General features: G+C 36.5%; 2 protein-coding genes, 2 long non-coding RNA genes and 1 pseudogene across 5 annotated transcripts; 4 read left to right on the top strand and 1 right to left on the bottom strand.

The window, feature by feature from the left end:
- Nucleotides 1-547: 547 nt before the first annotated feature.
- LOC148763923 (uncharacterized) lies at nucleotides 548-1,382 on the bottom strand. The gene is made up of 2 exons (XR_016024496.1): nucleotides 1,224-1,382; nucleotides 548-857 (listed from the first exon to the last, which is right to left on the bottom strand). It is a non-coding gene; the product is annotated as an uncharacterized LOC148763923 (long non-coding RNA).
- On the top strand, nucleotides 726-2,439 carry LOC148763922 (uncharacterized). The gene is made up of 2 exons (XR_016024497.1): nucleotides 726-859; nucleotides 1,796-2,439. It is a non-coding gene; the product is annotated as an uncharacterized LOC148763922 (long non-coding RNA).
- Nucleotides 2,440-3,489: 1,050 nt separating this feature from the next.
- On the top strand, nucleotides 3,490-6,122 carry LOC18607570 (peptidyl-prolyl cis-trans isomerase CYP21-1-like; annotated as a pseudogene). Its single transcript, XR_016024495.1, has 7 exons — nucleotides 3,490-3,785; nucleotides 4,294-4,375; nucleotides 4,457-4,504; nucleotides 4,756-4,779; nucleotides 4,887-5,070; nucleotides 5,249-5,324; nucleotides 5,694-6,122. The product of XR_016024495.1 is annotated as a peptidyl-prolyl cis-trans isomerase CYP21-1-like (transcript).
- Nucleotides 6,123-6,430: 308 nt separating this feature from the next.
- LOC18607569 (uncharacterized) lies at nucleotides 6,431-9,554 on the top strand. Its single transcript, XM_018115587.2, has 3 exons — nucleotides 6,431-7,746; nucleotides 8,685-9,030; nucleotides 9,128-9,554. Exons 1-3 carry the CDS (start codon nucleotides 6,674-6,676, stop codon nucleotides 9,386-9,388), a joined length of 1,680 nt encoding a protein of 559 aa, XP_017971076.2. The 5' UTR covers nucleotides 6,431-6,673; the 3' UTR covers nucleotides 9,389-9,554.
- A 479-nt stretch (nucleotides 9,555-10,033) lies between these two features.
- RPN10 (regulatory particle non-ATPase 10) lies at nucleotides 10,034-13,783 on the top strand. The gene is made up of 10 exons (XM_007041812.3): nucleotides 10,034-10,136; nucleotides 10,284-10,397; nucleotides 10,519-10,624; nucleotides 11,352-11,466; nucleotides 11,548-11,757; nucleotides 11,925-12,222; nucleotides 12,336-12,459; nucleotides 12,990-13,093; nucleotides 13,186-13,254; nucleotides 13,422-13,783. Exons 1-10 carry the CDS (start codon nucleotides 10,125-10,127, stop codon nucleotides 13,467-13,469), a joined length of 1,200 nt encoding a protein of 399 aa, XP_007041874.1. The 5' UTR covers nucleotides 10,034-10,124; the 3' UTR covers nucleotides 13,470-13,783.
- The last annotated feature ends 1,893 nt before the right edge of the window (nucleotides 13,784-15,676 follow it).

Here is a 15,676-nt window from a genome sequence, read left to right as displayed (position 1 = left end):
CCTACTATGTGAAATTGGAAATCGTGACACATTCATGGCGTTTCTTCAACGTATATCAGAAGCCATAGTAAAACTCAAAACTTTAAATGCTAATTAATTTCTTTTTCTTGAGTCCCTTGCTTAAAAGTGGAATGTCGACAGGAATTAATTATTTGGTATATAGAATCTTTCACGCAGCAGAAGTTTATATAACGAGTGGATAATGCCTTTAAAATATTAATTTAAAATCCTACTCTTTTCCACCACTGCCACCTCTACCTCGGCCGCCACAGCAGCAGCCGCCACTTCCTCCTCCTCCTCTGCAACAATCTCCGCTTTCCTTGCCTCCGTAGCTTCCTCTTTCAGCAACGGTTCCTGTCGCTCCTTGTCAGCTTCGAACCCGACCAAAAGCCAACTCTTTACAAAAGAATAAACCGAAACTGCCAACGGACTAGCTAATAAAATAAGGAGAATAACCGCAAAAACGAACGAAAAACTTGATTGGTCCAACCGATGAAATCGTAAGCCAAAAGATAAACGGCGACTACGACTGCTACTATGTTAAATATTGCGAAATAGCGGGTTTCTTCCTTCTCTGCCGCAACGGAGGCGGTTTGGGGGATTTCACGGAGGAAGAAGATGGCCGTGAGGCAAACGGCGAAGGGGATGACCGCGAGCATGATGAGGAATTTGGCGGGGTCGTTGGAGAAGAGTGCGGAGCAGAGGTCGGTGAAGATGGCGGTGCTGAGACCGACATAGCCTTTCAAGATGCCGGATACTGGGCCACGGTTGCGGCGGAAGTTGCGGATGCAAGTTACTAACACCGCCGTGTTCATCCATGTTGTGCTGTTGCCTCCCATGCACAGGAATATGCACATCTGTAAGTAGTAAAATCGAAAAATTAGAAATTTTTGTTGAAATTGTAGAGATTTTCAACAGTGAAAATACTCATTGTCTTGGGAATGACATGAATTTTTACTAGAAATTTTTGAAAATTCTACTACTATTGAAAGCATCTAGTCATACAGAACAATAAACAAGCTAGTCCAAAAACGGAACTTTTGAGTAAGCAGTACTTTTTTTAATTAAGTATATATAACAGTAATGTTACAAAACCAATTCAAAGCAAGATAAATTGAACAAAGATAAAACCTGTTTTTCGTGAGTGTAATTAGCACTCTTTAGCTCAAATGCTTAAAAGGATAGTTTTCCACACTAATGCATAATTGCATTTGCGTGCATACCTGCCAGTAAGGAAGTGGTTGAATCTGAAGATAAAGTAAGGGCAGAACTAAAGTTGCTGTATGAAGCAACTTAAAGAAGAACAGAAATTGTTCTGATGAAGGCACACTTTATTCATACTAAACACCCCTATTTATACATAAAAAAGATAGTTACATACATAACACTTGTCAAGACATGGATTCAAGTGTTAAGGCATGGATTACAAGTGTTAAAAGGAAGTTTAAAAACAATTTACTACAAGTAACTGCATGTCTAAATTCAAATAACTAGCAACTGCATGTCTTTATCCAAATAATCAACAACTGCACATACACGGACACCAAGCCATGCAAGTATTATTCTTAACACCCTTCCTTAATGCTTGCATTCTTTACCATAAGTGTTTCTTGATTATGTTCAAACTTAGCCTTAGAAAAAGGCTTAGTCATAATGTCAGCAGCTTGATCATCAGATGAGCAATACTGTACAAGAATTTCACTTTTCTTTTGTGCATCCCTCAAGGCATGATATTTTACATGAATGTGTTTAGTTCTCCCATGGAAAACTGGATTTTGAGCTATTGATATGGCAGATTTGTTGTCAACAAACACCTTGGTAGGATTCATCAACAGCATTCCAAGATCAAGTAGAATTTTTCTCAACCATATCCCTTGGTTTGCGGCTGCAGCAGCTGCTACGTACTCTGCTTTTGCTAAGGATTGTGCCACTGATTATTGCTTGTGTGAATTCCATGAAAACACTCCATTCCCAAGAGTAAATACATATCCAGAGGTACTTTTGGCATCATCAATGCTACCTCCTCAATCACTATCAGAAAATCCTACAAGTTCAATGGTTTTAGCTTGTATGAATGCAACACCATAGCTTGCTGTACCTTTTAGATACCTCAAAATCCTTTTGGCTGTTGTAAGATGTGATTGCCATGGTTGTTGCATGAATTTTGACAAGTAACTGACAGCAAACATCAGTTATGATCGAGTTGAACATATATAGAGAAGGCAACCAATTAAACTTCTATATTCATTAGAATTGTAGAGATTGTTACTTGAGTCAATTGACAATTTCTCTTTTGCATTCAAAAGAGTTTCAATTGTCTTGCAATTGTTCATGTTGAATCGTTTCAACACCTTTGTTATATAGTTTAGTTGAGTCAGGTGAATACCACTCCTTGTTTGTGACACTTAAATATATGAAATATGAAACTTTCCCAATGAAGCGAATCTTTTACACGTCTTCCTCGTCGTTGAGATTTTTCTTGGTGTTAGAAGCAAAAACCACCTGCCCCAAAATAAAGGTCAAGCTAGCTGCAGTTATGCATTTGTAGGTTTTATTATAAAAAATCATAAGCAACCCCACCATTAAAACTGTTTTGCATCAATATTCAAGCATGTGAGGAGAATGCAGAACACGTACAAATCGTGTGGCCTAAAACAAGAATGCAGTTAGATTGCTTTTTTTTTTATATTCCCAAAGTTCAAGAAGACATTCGAATATTTAATTTATTAATTAATATATAATTTTTTTATTAAAGAGTTAGATTCAAAATCTCATTCTTTTAAATTTTAAAAAATAAAATTTAAAAGACGATCATAAGATCGCATTAACCACAAAAAGTATCATACACATGATACACTTTGTAACTTTGTACTGACATTTATTTATAAATAATTTTGAAAATAATTAAGTCTTAATAATGTTTTCGTTTTTGTGAAATAAATAAAAAATTCAATTAAACCAAACTTAACTAAAGAAAAAAATGCAAGTTGCTATGGTCCTTGATTTTTTGAATCCCTTTTTGCTATAATATATGCTTAAAAAATAAAATTAAGCTAATGTTTCATCATGAATCATGAGTGTGTAATGACATTAAAGGATGAGTGGGTTGCCGTCATGCAAATCAACTAATTTCGTTTTATGTCATTAATTCAATTAATGTTTTGTTTTCTATAAAATAATTATAGCTACAGGACTTGGCCTCTTTTGAATTTATAATAAAGCATGTGAGTGAGTTTTTCTTATTCACGATGGAGAACATCAGTTTTGGTTTTAAATCATGGGTGAACTGATGCTTTCAAGCCGAATTCTTTTTCAATGGACTTTGGACGTTTTTTATATGTTATTTCTATATATACTCTTTTATTTTAAAAAAAATTTAATATACAAATGATTTAAATTAAAATAAAGATATACAAATTTTAATGAATTTTTTTTTTCTTAATAGTTGAACGTTTATTTAGTTATTATGTGGTAAATAAAGTGTTTTCCTTTGATTAATAAAATAAGGCCCGGTGCCCAAACTCTCCAGGCTTCTACCCTTCTTGCTAGGTAACTGAGAGTGATTATATTAGAGAAACAAAGAAAAAAAAAATTGGGATTTCTTTGTTCTGTGTTTGTAGTTCAAATGGAAAGTAATTTAAGGTGTTATTGTTAATCATTAGGGTAAAAGATTAACAAACAAAAAGATGCGTTGGGAGATCTCGATTTTGGTACAACCTCGATGCCTTCTGCTCTTCATCGTCCTCTCAATTTTCGTCATTTTCTCTTTATCCGGTACTAAACGGGTACGCTTCTTCTTTTCTAAATACCCAATACCTGGACATGTGTAGATATGTAGTCTTTGGATCTGAATTTGGATTATTTTATTCATTAGTAGCACTTTTTCCGGTAAAACAGATTTGGGTTTTCAATATACTCTAATGGGATTGATGGGTTCCGTTTCATTTTGGTTTTTTGTTCTGTTTATTTTGTTGGATATGATTCAAATTCAGTGATTTTCTGGATATATTTCTGAATTGGGTGGTTATGGTAAAAGCTTGTTTCTGAGATATGCTATTCATGAAAGATGCAATGAAGATATTTTGAAGTGTCCTCTTACAACCTGAGCATTTACTCTTTTTTTGAAGTTTCTAGTAAAAGGGTTTTATTTGGGGTTCTGAATGTGCTTTGTTGAGACAAGCATGAGATTGCAGTTTCCTTGATGTTGTTTATCTGATTTTGCCTCATTCTGTTAATTTGGATAGGTTAAGTCAACAATTTTTAGTAGTAATTGACCCTTTAATTGTTTCTCAGGAGGAAGAGGCGACTGTAGAAGAGGAGCATGAGATCACCCACAGAGTCTACTTGGATGTTGATATTGATGGCCAGCGCGTTGGTACAACTTCTTTTTCCCACATGATCAGTGATGAGACTTGTTTCTTTTTAGCTTAAAAGTGCTACAATTTGTGCTCTGCAGGTAGAATCATCATTGGATTGTATGGTGAAGTTGTGCCAAAAACTGTTGGTATGTTTTGATCGTCTGTCTCAATAGATTTAGTTGCTTAGAAACTTATTAGTTTCTTGAAACCATTGGCACATTAGCCATGCACAAGCTACTTTAAGCCTTGTCATATGTCATGTGTGAGAAAAGCTCACCTTTTAAGCTGATTTAGATTTATTAGTTTCTTTCTCCAATTATTTCCAATTTTTACTACATTCTAACTTGTTCCATTAATTGTTGAATGGCTGGCTAATGCTATCAGTTGTTGTTTGCAGAAAATTTCAGGGCTTTGTGTACAGGTACTTCAGTCTTAGCTTCATGTTAGTTTTGTACCTACCAGTACTATTGATAGCCAGTTTAAAATTTTATGGTAAAATATGCTTAAGTTTTTGCTTCCCATCTGCAGGAGAGAAAGGCAAGGGTGCCAGTGGGAAAGCCCTTCATTATAAGGGAATACCATTCCATCGTATAATATCTGGATTTGTGATTCAAGGTGGTGATATATTTCATGGTGATGGAAGGGGAAGTGAGTCTATATATGGTGGCACCTTTCCTGATGAGAACTTTTAAGAAAAAAAATTCACATGCAGGTATTCTTATATGTATTATTTAGCTGTCTGTCTTGTTTTAATTAGATATGATCTATGGACACAAATGCTTTCTGAGCTTAAAAGCTTTAATGTTTTCTCTGTTGTCTAGTTTCTTCCTTTTTATTGTCAATTTTTCTTCAAACATTCAGTTGTTTCTCTCTTTAATATTTTATTGCAGGTGTAGTTTCCATGGCTAATACAGGACCTGATTCTAATGGCTCCCAGTTTTTTATCACCACTGTCAAAGCCAGCTGGTAAGCTATATGGTAATGGCATGTTGAAATTTAGGTGGAGGGATGAAGAATCTTTCTGTAAAACAAAAAAAAAAAATGTTGGGTTTAGAGACCTAATTCATAGACCGTTTTCAGCCTCCTGGATGTCATGCTTTTTCTATGTTTTTAATCATCCGACAAAGCTGGCTTTTTCGATACTAATGTAAATATGTTTTTGTAGCTATGCCCATCATCTGGACAATTAATGTGAAATACATTGCCTGTAAAAGATTAGTCACCATGTTTCCGTGTCTGTTTATCCAGTGATAATGGGAGATAGAACATCTCAAATTCCTCATTATGAAAATAAGTTGTTGATCAAACTTTTAATCATTTTACGTTCTTTTTCAGGTTGGATGGAGAGCATGTTGTTTTCGGTAAGGTTATTCAAGGCATGGACATTGTGTATATGATCGAAGGTGGAGCTGGAACTTACAGCGGGAAACCTAGAAAGAAGGTCATAATTGCTGACTCTGGAGAGATACCAAAGAGCAAATGGGATGAGGAAAATTGAAGCTCCTGGTTTCTATTAACAACAGAAAGTTTTGTGTTTTGACTCTGCTGATTTTGTTCTCTATATAATTGATTTATACTTTGCTCCACTTGTATCATTGCCACCATAAATTACTGGCACGAATTAGATCAATGAGTCACAGGCTTCACTTTGAAAATATTGTAGCTTGCCCTTTTCTTGCCCTTCCTTCAGCTATCGTATCTGGCTACTGTTATTAACGCTAACAATTTTTTAAGTAATCGCAAGGAATGTATTCCTTTCTATTATGCTTGTCTTTCTTGGGTTTTATTTACTTGATGTTTTGGTTATTTATTATTTATTTTCAACTATAATTTTCATGCTTGTTAATGTGCTACAAAATCATTTTCCAAACTCATCATCATTCATTAATATTGCCAAATCAATCTCAATACAATGAAAAGGGCCTTTAAATTCAGAATTTGGAATGATAAATGAGCATTTGCGTAATATCAAATTCCTCTGTCATCGAACTTATCCTAATCTCTGAAAACAGAGAAGAAGACCAACTATTTCACCGGCTTTTTTTTTTATTTGAGAAATTTAAATAATTCCCACGTGGCATTCCTATCTTCCCACCCATCTTCTTCTCCAGATCTCTCAGTTTGGTTTAACTGAACAAACAGTCAACAAAGCAAAAACACACCCAAACAAAAATAACAAAAAATTATATCAAAAAAAGTAAAACAAACAAAAGCAAAAGTCCCGAAAGTCCCTCTATCAAATCAGAATTCTCGGTCTACAGACGTTTCTTTGATTCTTTCTCCATAGCTCTTTCTCTCTTTGAGTTGTTGCTGCAATGGGCAGCACAGAAGAAGAAACCAACACCTCCAAACCCGTATCTCTTTATGACGCCGCTTTACCAACCACTCCTCTCCTCTCCAAGCCCACGACCAGCTCCACCTACTTATCTCCTCCAATCGAAGAACCAGCTCAACCCGACCCTTCTGAGCCCGACCCCACCCAATTCCTCCAGATCTCTTTCAATTACGGACCCAGACCTTTCAAAGACCTTCCTTTTCTCATCCTCTTCGTTCTCTTAGTCGTCTGCACGTTCGCTTTTGGTATTTTCTCAATCTTCCATCGGAACACCAATTACTCCAACGTTTCGAGTTTCACCTACGATTCTAATTCCACTTCTTGCGTTCAAGACTCTTCCTTTTTATCAAATTCTGATTGGGTCTTTGAAATTTCACTTGTTTCGTTGTCAAGTTCCAGTCTTTGGACTTATTTAGTATGGACCCTTGTTATAACTTTGATTTTAAGTGTACCAATTTGTTTTCTTTTGCTTTTATTACTCAAACATTACACAAAGCAGATCGTTTATGCCTTGCTTCCTTTCTTTATAATCATGCCAATTTTCTTCGATGTTTATTGGTTCGTTGCTTGTACTTTGACTTCTTCTTGTAGTGATGCTTTCCCTTTGGTTTATAGAATTTTGGTGCTTGTTTTTGTTCTTTTAGTAGTTGGGATTATTGTTTGGATCATTGTGTCTAATTGGCAGCGAATCGAGTTGACTGTGACGATTATTGCGGTTGCTTCTGATGCGCTTTCGAGGAATTTAGGATTGTTTTTGGTGATACCGTTGTTGACAGTTGGATTGGTGATCTATTATGCGCCAATTGTTGTGTTCTTGGTGTTTGCTAGATTTAATGGGAAAATTGTGGCTAAAGAATCGAATGGGGAGTATACATGTGTTTGGAAACAAGATAGCTGGGTGCCTGCTTATTACACATTGGCGATTTTGACAATGTTGTGGTCTTTGACTGCAATGGTGGAAGCTCAGGTTTATGTGATCAGTGGCACTATTGCACAGTGGTACTTCTCCAAGGATGATTCCAAACCTAAGCGGAGCATAAGAAGTTCTTTGAGGTGACTTCCTACTGTTTTCAGTTTTTCTTCATAACAATCTATGCATTTTAGTGTACATGCTTAACGTTTGGGTGTACATGCATATACAGTTTTCTACTTTTGGGTGATGGTAGCTGAAACTAAGTTTGAGTTGGATTTTATTTGTGATTTTGATTGGCTGTTTTGGATACATGCTTAACGTATGAACACTAGATTGTATTGATTCATTATCAAAGATTATGATCTTGGTGATCAGCTTAGTGTGATAGTAATGGTACATAGTTGATAACATAGATTTAGATATGGTTTTTAGATGCATTGATGTATTCTAGTCAAGTATTTGTACTTGAGTATTGAAGATGACAGCCCTGGCAATTTGCTGTGGTTTGGATTATCAATTTAACTCAACATGGTTTTTGTATTTACTAGCATGGACAGAAGAGTGTCTAACAAAATGTAGGAGAGCATGCTCCTCCACCAGTGTTTCTTTTTTGTGTTTTATGCTGACCAACTTTCCTTGGTATATTATAATCGTTTAGTTCCTTTGTGCATTCCTTTATTGTGTTAGATTGGCATGAAAAAAGGGCAACTTCTCCAGTTTTTGCGCCGAACTTGCCGTGTCAGAAGGCAGCATGTTAACTTCTTTTATAGAATATTTAAATTGCTGTCTATTAGGTTTTTTTTGGTTGAGATTAGGAAACATATTAGCTTCTTGTCTACTAGACAGCATGTTAACTTCTTGAATCATATCCTCACCTGCTTTAACAAGTATTATATATTGTTAAGATGTTTTCTGAAGGATAATTTGATGAAATGTCTGCGATAGTGAAAGCCAAACTAGACATCCTTCTAAGGCATCACTAATGTATGTTGGTTTTTAAATAGTTGGCTTTCTGACTAGAAAATTAATGGTTATAACATGTTAATCCTTTTAATCTTTGGATTCTAAACACTTGCAGAAATGCATTTGGTCCTTCTTCTGGCACTGTCTGTCTATCTGGACTACTTATTTGTGCTGTTCGACTGGTGCGTGCTGCTGTTGATAGTGCAAGAGAAGAAGATGTTCCTAGGATAGTCAAGCTTGTCCTGCGGTGTTGTGTTAATGCCCTACTGTCAGCAATAGACTTTCTTAACAAGTTCACCATCAACTTTGCAGCAATAACTGGTGAGGCTTACTGCACATCTGCAAGGATGACGTATGAGCTTCTAAAGCGAAACCTACTCTCTGCTGTTTTTGTGGAGACTGTATCAACTCGTTTGTTAGCAGGAGTAATTTTTGTCCTCTCAGCAGTTTATGCCATTGTGGTGAGTCTCTCATCACTAAATAGAATGATTTGCTGGGCTTGTTATTGTTTTCTTTCTTCTTATATTTATATTACCTGTATTGAATACGTATATGCAGGTATGTGCTATCTTACATGGCGTTAGCAATCTAGGGGTTAATGCATACATAGTTGCTGTTCTTGCATGGGTGCTGCTAATCATAGTGCTGGGTTTCTTTGTCCATGTGTTGGACAATGTAATCGACACTGTTGACATCTGCTATGCAATTGATAGAGATAGAGGAGAAGTCTACAAGCAGGAGGTTCATGAGGTCTATGTGCATTTACCAATCAGTAGGAACAGTAGATCATCCTTCCCTACTAGAACTCTTGGTGTATAGAGACATCCCTGTAACTCAAAAATAATGTCGTTGTTGTTGATTTGTCATTTGATATCTGTACGAGGTTGTTACTACTGCCTATTGGCAAATAGTGCATACCATCAGATTCGATCGTTGCATTGTACAGTATTTGAGGCTTGTTCAATAAAGAGCTCAATTGTTTTCAGTAATGGGGAAAACCCCTTTTATTATTTACTTATATTTTCACTCCTTTTAACTTACTAGGTAAGGATCCTATACTCAAGAGGTCGAATTGGCCTTTATTAGCAAATGATGCACGCAAGAGTTGGCTTGTACTTAAATTCGCTGCTAAGGACCTGAAATAAAGATAAATTTAAATTTAAGAGATGATTTATCGTGGTATGTTATATAATTGTATGATATTTTTTAATTTTTATGTTAATATTATATGAATATAAAAAAAATAAATAATATTTTATTAATGATAATTAAATAAATATTAATTATAATCATTTATTTGATTTAAAATAAAAGTATAAAAATTTAATTAAAAATAATGAAAAATATTTACTAAAATTTTTAAATAATTCGAAAATTTGGCAATTGAAAATAAGAAGTGAAGGAGGGGCATATTGGTAAAAGCGAAAAGTTAAACGCCCGATATTTAAATTTCCCTGGGTGAACAACAAAAACCGACAAGGCAAAGCAAACATTTGATTTCTACTAGATTTCTTTTCTTCGCTTCCAAGCCTACTCTCTCTTAGCATTTGCAACCATGGTTCTCGAGGTAAGCAATGCGAAAGATTCCTCCTTAATCTCCTTCTTTAATCATCATTTACTTTTCTCTTTTTCTTCATTTTGTTTTCCAAATTAGGGTTTATTGGATTTAAATTTTAATCAAATCCTTTTTTTTTTGTTTGAATCAAACAATCAGGCGACTATGATATGCATTGATAACTCGGAATGGATGCGAAACGGCGATTATTCGCCCTCTCGATTTCAAGCTCAATCTGACGCCGTTAGTCTTATCTGTGGAGCTAAAACCCAGGTCATTACTGCTTTACCTTTCGCTCTTCGGTTCATCTTGTTTATTTATGAATTTAGTTACGCTAGGTTTTCTTTCTTAAAGAGACATGGGAAATTGAATTTTTTTTTAATAAATTATGCAGTCTAATCCGGAGAACACGGTCGGGATTTTGACGATGGCGGGCAAAGGAGTGCGTGTAGTGGCTACTCCTACCAGTGATCTCGGCAAAATCTTGTCTTGCATGCACGGTAATTTACCTATTTTCTTTCTCTTTTAGATTCATTTATTTTGAGTCTTATTTAGAGATTAAGTTTATTTAAGCTAGGATTTCATAAATAAATATGGGTTCTTGAACTATATGTGCCAATAGACATACCATGGTGAATGAAATCCGTGTGTTTGTGTTTTGATTTACTGTTATATGGGAAGATAAAGGTTATTCAAGTTGGATCTTGATTTGGTTTATTTTTACTGTGTTGTTAGCAAAATAAACTAAAATTTCAGTGTACACTTTTATGTGTAGTCTTGGTTGATGTAAAGCTTGACATTTAGTTGGGTGTGACAGTTTGTTGGAAATGAACAGGAAAAACATTAGATATGTTGAACAAAAAACCAGCATTAATTGTTTTGTGGCTTTCTAATTGGATCATATAAGTACATAAGCTTAGCAATTTGAAATTATGATCTATGTAAGCATGCAGTTCAGCATGAGAGACATGCATGCTGACCTCTAGAAGTTGAGAGCATCTTTTTCACTTACCTTACAAATGGAGAACTTGTCTTTGCTGATGGAGCTCAGCAGTTACATTTAGTATAGTTTGTCATTGCAAAAGCAGCATATGAGTAATGATTAATCTCTAATTTTATAGTAAGTATTTCTGAATTGAAGGTCATCTTCCGTCCCCCTCTATTATTCTTTTCCCATCATCATCACCTTGCTCTTCATCTTTATGTATTTTTTAATGTTTTACACAGGTCTTGAAATGGGGGGAGAGATGAACCTAGCAGCTGGAATTCAGATTGCTCAGCTGGCTCTAAAGCATCGCCAAAACAAAAATCAGCAGCAAAGGATTATAGTTTTTGCTGGAAGGTAAACATGTTGGCCTTTCAATTTGCGTGTTCACCTTAATTCAGATATATAACTTTTTGTCCTTATGCTTTATCCTGTCAGTCCTGTTAAGTACGAAAAAAAGTCACTGGAGATGATAGGAAAGAAGCTGAAAAAGAATAGCGTAGCTCTTGATATTGTCGATTTTGGTGAGGATGAAGATGGAAAGCCAGAAAAGTTGGAGGCTCTTCTTGCAGCTGTTAATAATAATGACAGTAGTCACATTGTTCATGTTCCTCCTGGTCAAAATGCACTTTCTGATGTGCTTATCAGGTTTTACTTATCTCCTCCTTCTGATTCTTTGTTTTCCTTAAAGTATTGGGTTTCTTGTGAAAAAATGTACATTTGAGTAAGATGCTGTTGGCTCATGTCTTTTTAGATTATATTGCTTATTTACTAGTGATTGTGCAAATGGTATAATTTTTTTATTCCTATGCCAGCACACCTGTGTTCACTGGGGATGGGGAAGGAGGAAGTGGCTTTGCTGCTGCAGCAGCAGCAGCAGCTGCTGTAGCTGGTGGTGTTTCTGACTTTGATTTTGGCGTGGATCCAAATATCGATCCAGAGCTGGCTCTTGCTTTAAGGGTTTCCATGGAAGAGGAGAGAGCAAGGCAAGAAGCTGCTGCCAAGAGGGCTGCTGAGGAAGCCACTAGACAAGAAAAAGGAGAGGAAGCGCAACCACAGTCCGATTCACAGAATGCAACTACAACTGCAACTGAAAAAGTTACTGATCCAATGGTTGGTATTACTTTGAAGTCATTATATTTACCATTCCAGTAATTACCATCTGTTAACACTGGATAGTACAACTTAAGTTTCAAATTGGCTTTGGCTAACTGATGTTGTGGCAGGATGAGGATGATGCTTTGCTGAAGCAGGCCCTTGCATTGTCAATGAATATCCCAGGATCTGATTCTTCTGCGGGTGATGCTGAGATGTCTGAGGCAACTAATGATGATAAGGAATTGGCCTTGGGTATGTTCTGTTGTTTTGTTTCTTATCTTAACATATCAGGGTGTATGCTGTATCAAGCTACTTAACTGCCTTTTCTTTTCTAAGGAGAAAATATTATACTAATTCCTTTACTTCTGGAGGATTACAAAATGCTTCCATAGATTCTGATTAACATAGATGGTCCAAATGAGTGCAACATCCATACTGGTGTCCAGCTAGTCCACAATCTATATATCTTTTGCTAAACACTACCAATCAAATCTCACCAAAGGACTAAATCATACTAGGTTTCCTTCATATGCTAAGCGCAATCTTTTAGCTTTATTATAAGGGTGATAATGATGTATGCCTTTCAGTTTGCAGCCATCTTAATGTATATACAATTTAGTGTGTCAGGATTTTGCTTTATATTGGTGTGCATTGGATGTTTTACTGGTTTAAGATGCTTGACTCCAAAGTCCAACTTGTAGATATATAAATGTAGCCAAATGCATGCATCAATATCATCCACATCTAAACTAATGCAAAATGGTATCGTTTCTTGCATGCAGCACTTCAGATGTCAATGCAAGAAAGTTCAAAAGATTCATCAGCGCAGTCAGATGTCAGCAAGGTGTTGGGAGATCAGTCTTTTATGTCATCCATCCTTTCATCAGTAAGTCTAGTAGAATCTTGCCTTTTCTAAACCCATATGTAACCAGTTTCTGCTTATGTTGCCTGCATTCTGATGTGTTATGGCTTTTACAGCTTCCAGGAGTTGACCCAAATGATCCAAATGTGAAAGATTTGCTAGCATCTTTGCCAGGCCAATCTGAGGTATGTTCATTGAGCTTATCATAACCTGATATGAACTACAAACTCAATTTTCTGTTCACGGTGGCATGGCTTCTACCACACGTCCATTGAATGTTGACCAATTAGACATTTTAGGCTGCTACACAAGTGGGGACTGATCTGTTTTTGTAATTTTTACTTGCTCCTAGTCACAAGAAAAGAAGAATGAAGATGAGCAGCCAAAAGATGACAACTGAAGATCCATTGAACTGGCGCTGAAGGCAAAGACTTAACATTGCGGAATCCTATTGTACCTTCCTATAGTGGTTGAAGTGTCGGCTCATTTCTAACTGAGTAAAAGATTTCTGTTTCTCCTGACACAAATGAGACACTAGAGGAGTTTGTCAAAACTGTACTGTGGACTTAGTTGAACATTTTCTATTTTTCTGTTCTAAAGCGCCCGAAGATCTATCATATTTATATGTTAGAATGGGATTAAAGTGTCAACATTCAGTTCTCAATTTTTATTTGATTCAAAGGGAAAAGCAGGATTTGTTGGTGTTTGATGACAGATTAATTCCAATTTGCCCCTTCTCACCTGCCTTTAGCTAAATTTATTCATATCTGTGGGGAGCAAACTAGCAAATCAGAACCCCGAATGATATTACCAACTGCTCTGACCTATTAGATGTGTAGCTTTTAAAAAAAAAAACAAAAAACGAGCTTAGGCCAAGAGGCAAGCCCAACAAGTTTGTTCTTGACGCAAAAATAAGAAAAGCCCAACAGTTTGTTCGGAACTTCCCTTTGTAGCTCCAGGCGAAATTTGTGAAGTTTTAAGCTTGTCGGCCGAGGTGCCAGGTGCTGATGAGACAGGAACTCCATGGGATAAATGCAAGAAGAGCCGACACCTATCAGAAATTGCTTCGTAGTAATTACTGAAGAATCGTTTTAGAAGACATGAGAGCAATCTTTCTGGTCCTCAGTTTTAGTTACAAAAATGTTACGGTAGATCAGGTCCAAACTCTCCAAAGATTTTCTAGACAAAGATGGGTGCCTATTGCTAACTGCATAGTCATCTGTGACTATCCTCAGACGTAGTCCAGTCCACCAGGGCTGGGCCAGCATTTTCTTTTCAAGAGTGGGTACAAATCACTCAGCCAGACAAGCACTTCCCTGACTAGTCTGAGGTAGATTAGGCTGCACCATCCAAACCGAGTACTTCCATTAAGAAGAAGCTGGTCACATAACCAGCGAGATTCGTGGGGTCGAACCCTCCCAAAAACAAGCCACTCCACAAACCATTCCATGCACGTTTAATCAGACGTTGATTCGCGTTATTAAAAATGAAAATAAAGGTAGCCGGACCCCTCTGGTGGGCTTAACAGAGAATACCTCTCTGTTTTCAACAGTGGAGACCCACCCACATGGTGGTTATGTCTCCCCATCCACGTCCATTTCTTCCCTAGAGAAAAATTCTTCTGGGTGGTAGCGTTTGTACTGCATCCAACTTCGTATCAATCATCTCTTTATCCCTTATCAAACTGTTTTATGGAAAATGATTGTTGGGCTGTTGCCCCAGCGGCCTACACATCCTTAGACAAGTTTGTGGAAGAACTCGAGCCTAGGGATGTGAAATCTTGGATTGGTAGGCGCCAAAAATCTGTTTAATGAATATAAAAACAACGTTATGATAACCAAGTTGTGCGGGTAAGGGGGTAGAGAACCAGCACGGATTAGCGGTGATTGGGAGGTACATGCATGGCAATCGCAATGGCCAAAGGATGATGGATTATTCATTTATACCAAGGAAAAAAAAAAAAGCTTTAGTTTTCTTTTACATTTCTTTCACCATTTTTAACTTTGTCTTAATCTATTCTTCACTGTGGTTTTTCACGTAAGGTGATGGACTTTCCTTTACTTTCACGCAAAGAACCCTTTTGAGGAACACAGAGATAGAGAAGATGGGGATGTGGGTGTGCGATCCGAGATGGGACCACCGTATTTTTCTACCTAGGTTTTGTTTCATTCCTAGACTTTTCTCGGTTAGCAGAACATGCTTTTTCTTTTCAATATAAACCAAAGCAACTTTTGCAATTAACCTTCTGTTCATACGTTGAACTGGTACTTATACACCCCCTTTTTACAGTTTGATGATTGATAAATGTTGCATCAACTTGCTCTTTTGCAGCCCACAGATTTGTTTTATGTATGTTACTCGTGCCATTGTCAGATATGTATATTTGTTCATAGATTATGGTAAACTTAACTAATTGCACACTCCATTGAAACTTGGAGAGGTATTTTTAATCTGTTTTTGTCTTTGGGGTTTTAGTTCCCAACAATTCAATAATGGTGATTAATTTACATGGGTCAACAGTGAGCTTGTTTTTGCCATATGGCAGTGGTTAATTAATGTAGGAACAGGACATGGGGTAAATTTGAACCAAAGGTATAGTTTTGTTTC

Source organism: Theobroma cacao, chromosome 2 (assembly GCF_053813885.1).
Source record: "Theobroma cacao isolate CCN51 chromosome 2, ASM5381388v1, whole genome shotgun sequence".
In the NCBI taxonomy this organism is placed as follows: Eukaryota; Viridiplantae; Streptophyta; class Magnoliopsida; order Malvales; family Malvaceae; genus Theobroma; species Theobroma cacao.
Note: the sequence above shows the minus strand (reverse complement) of the source record. Positions and strands in the feature narration are given on the sequence as shown.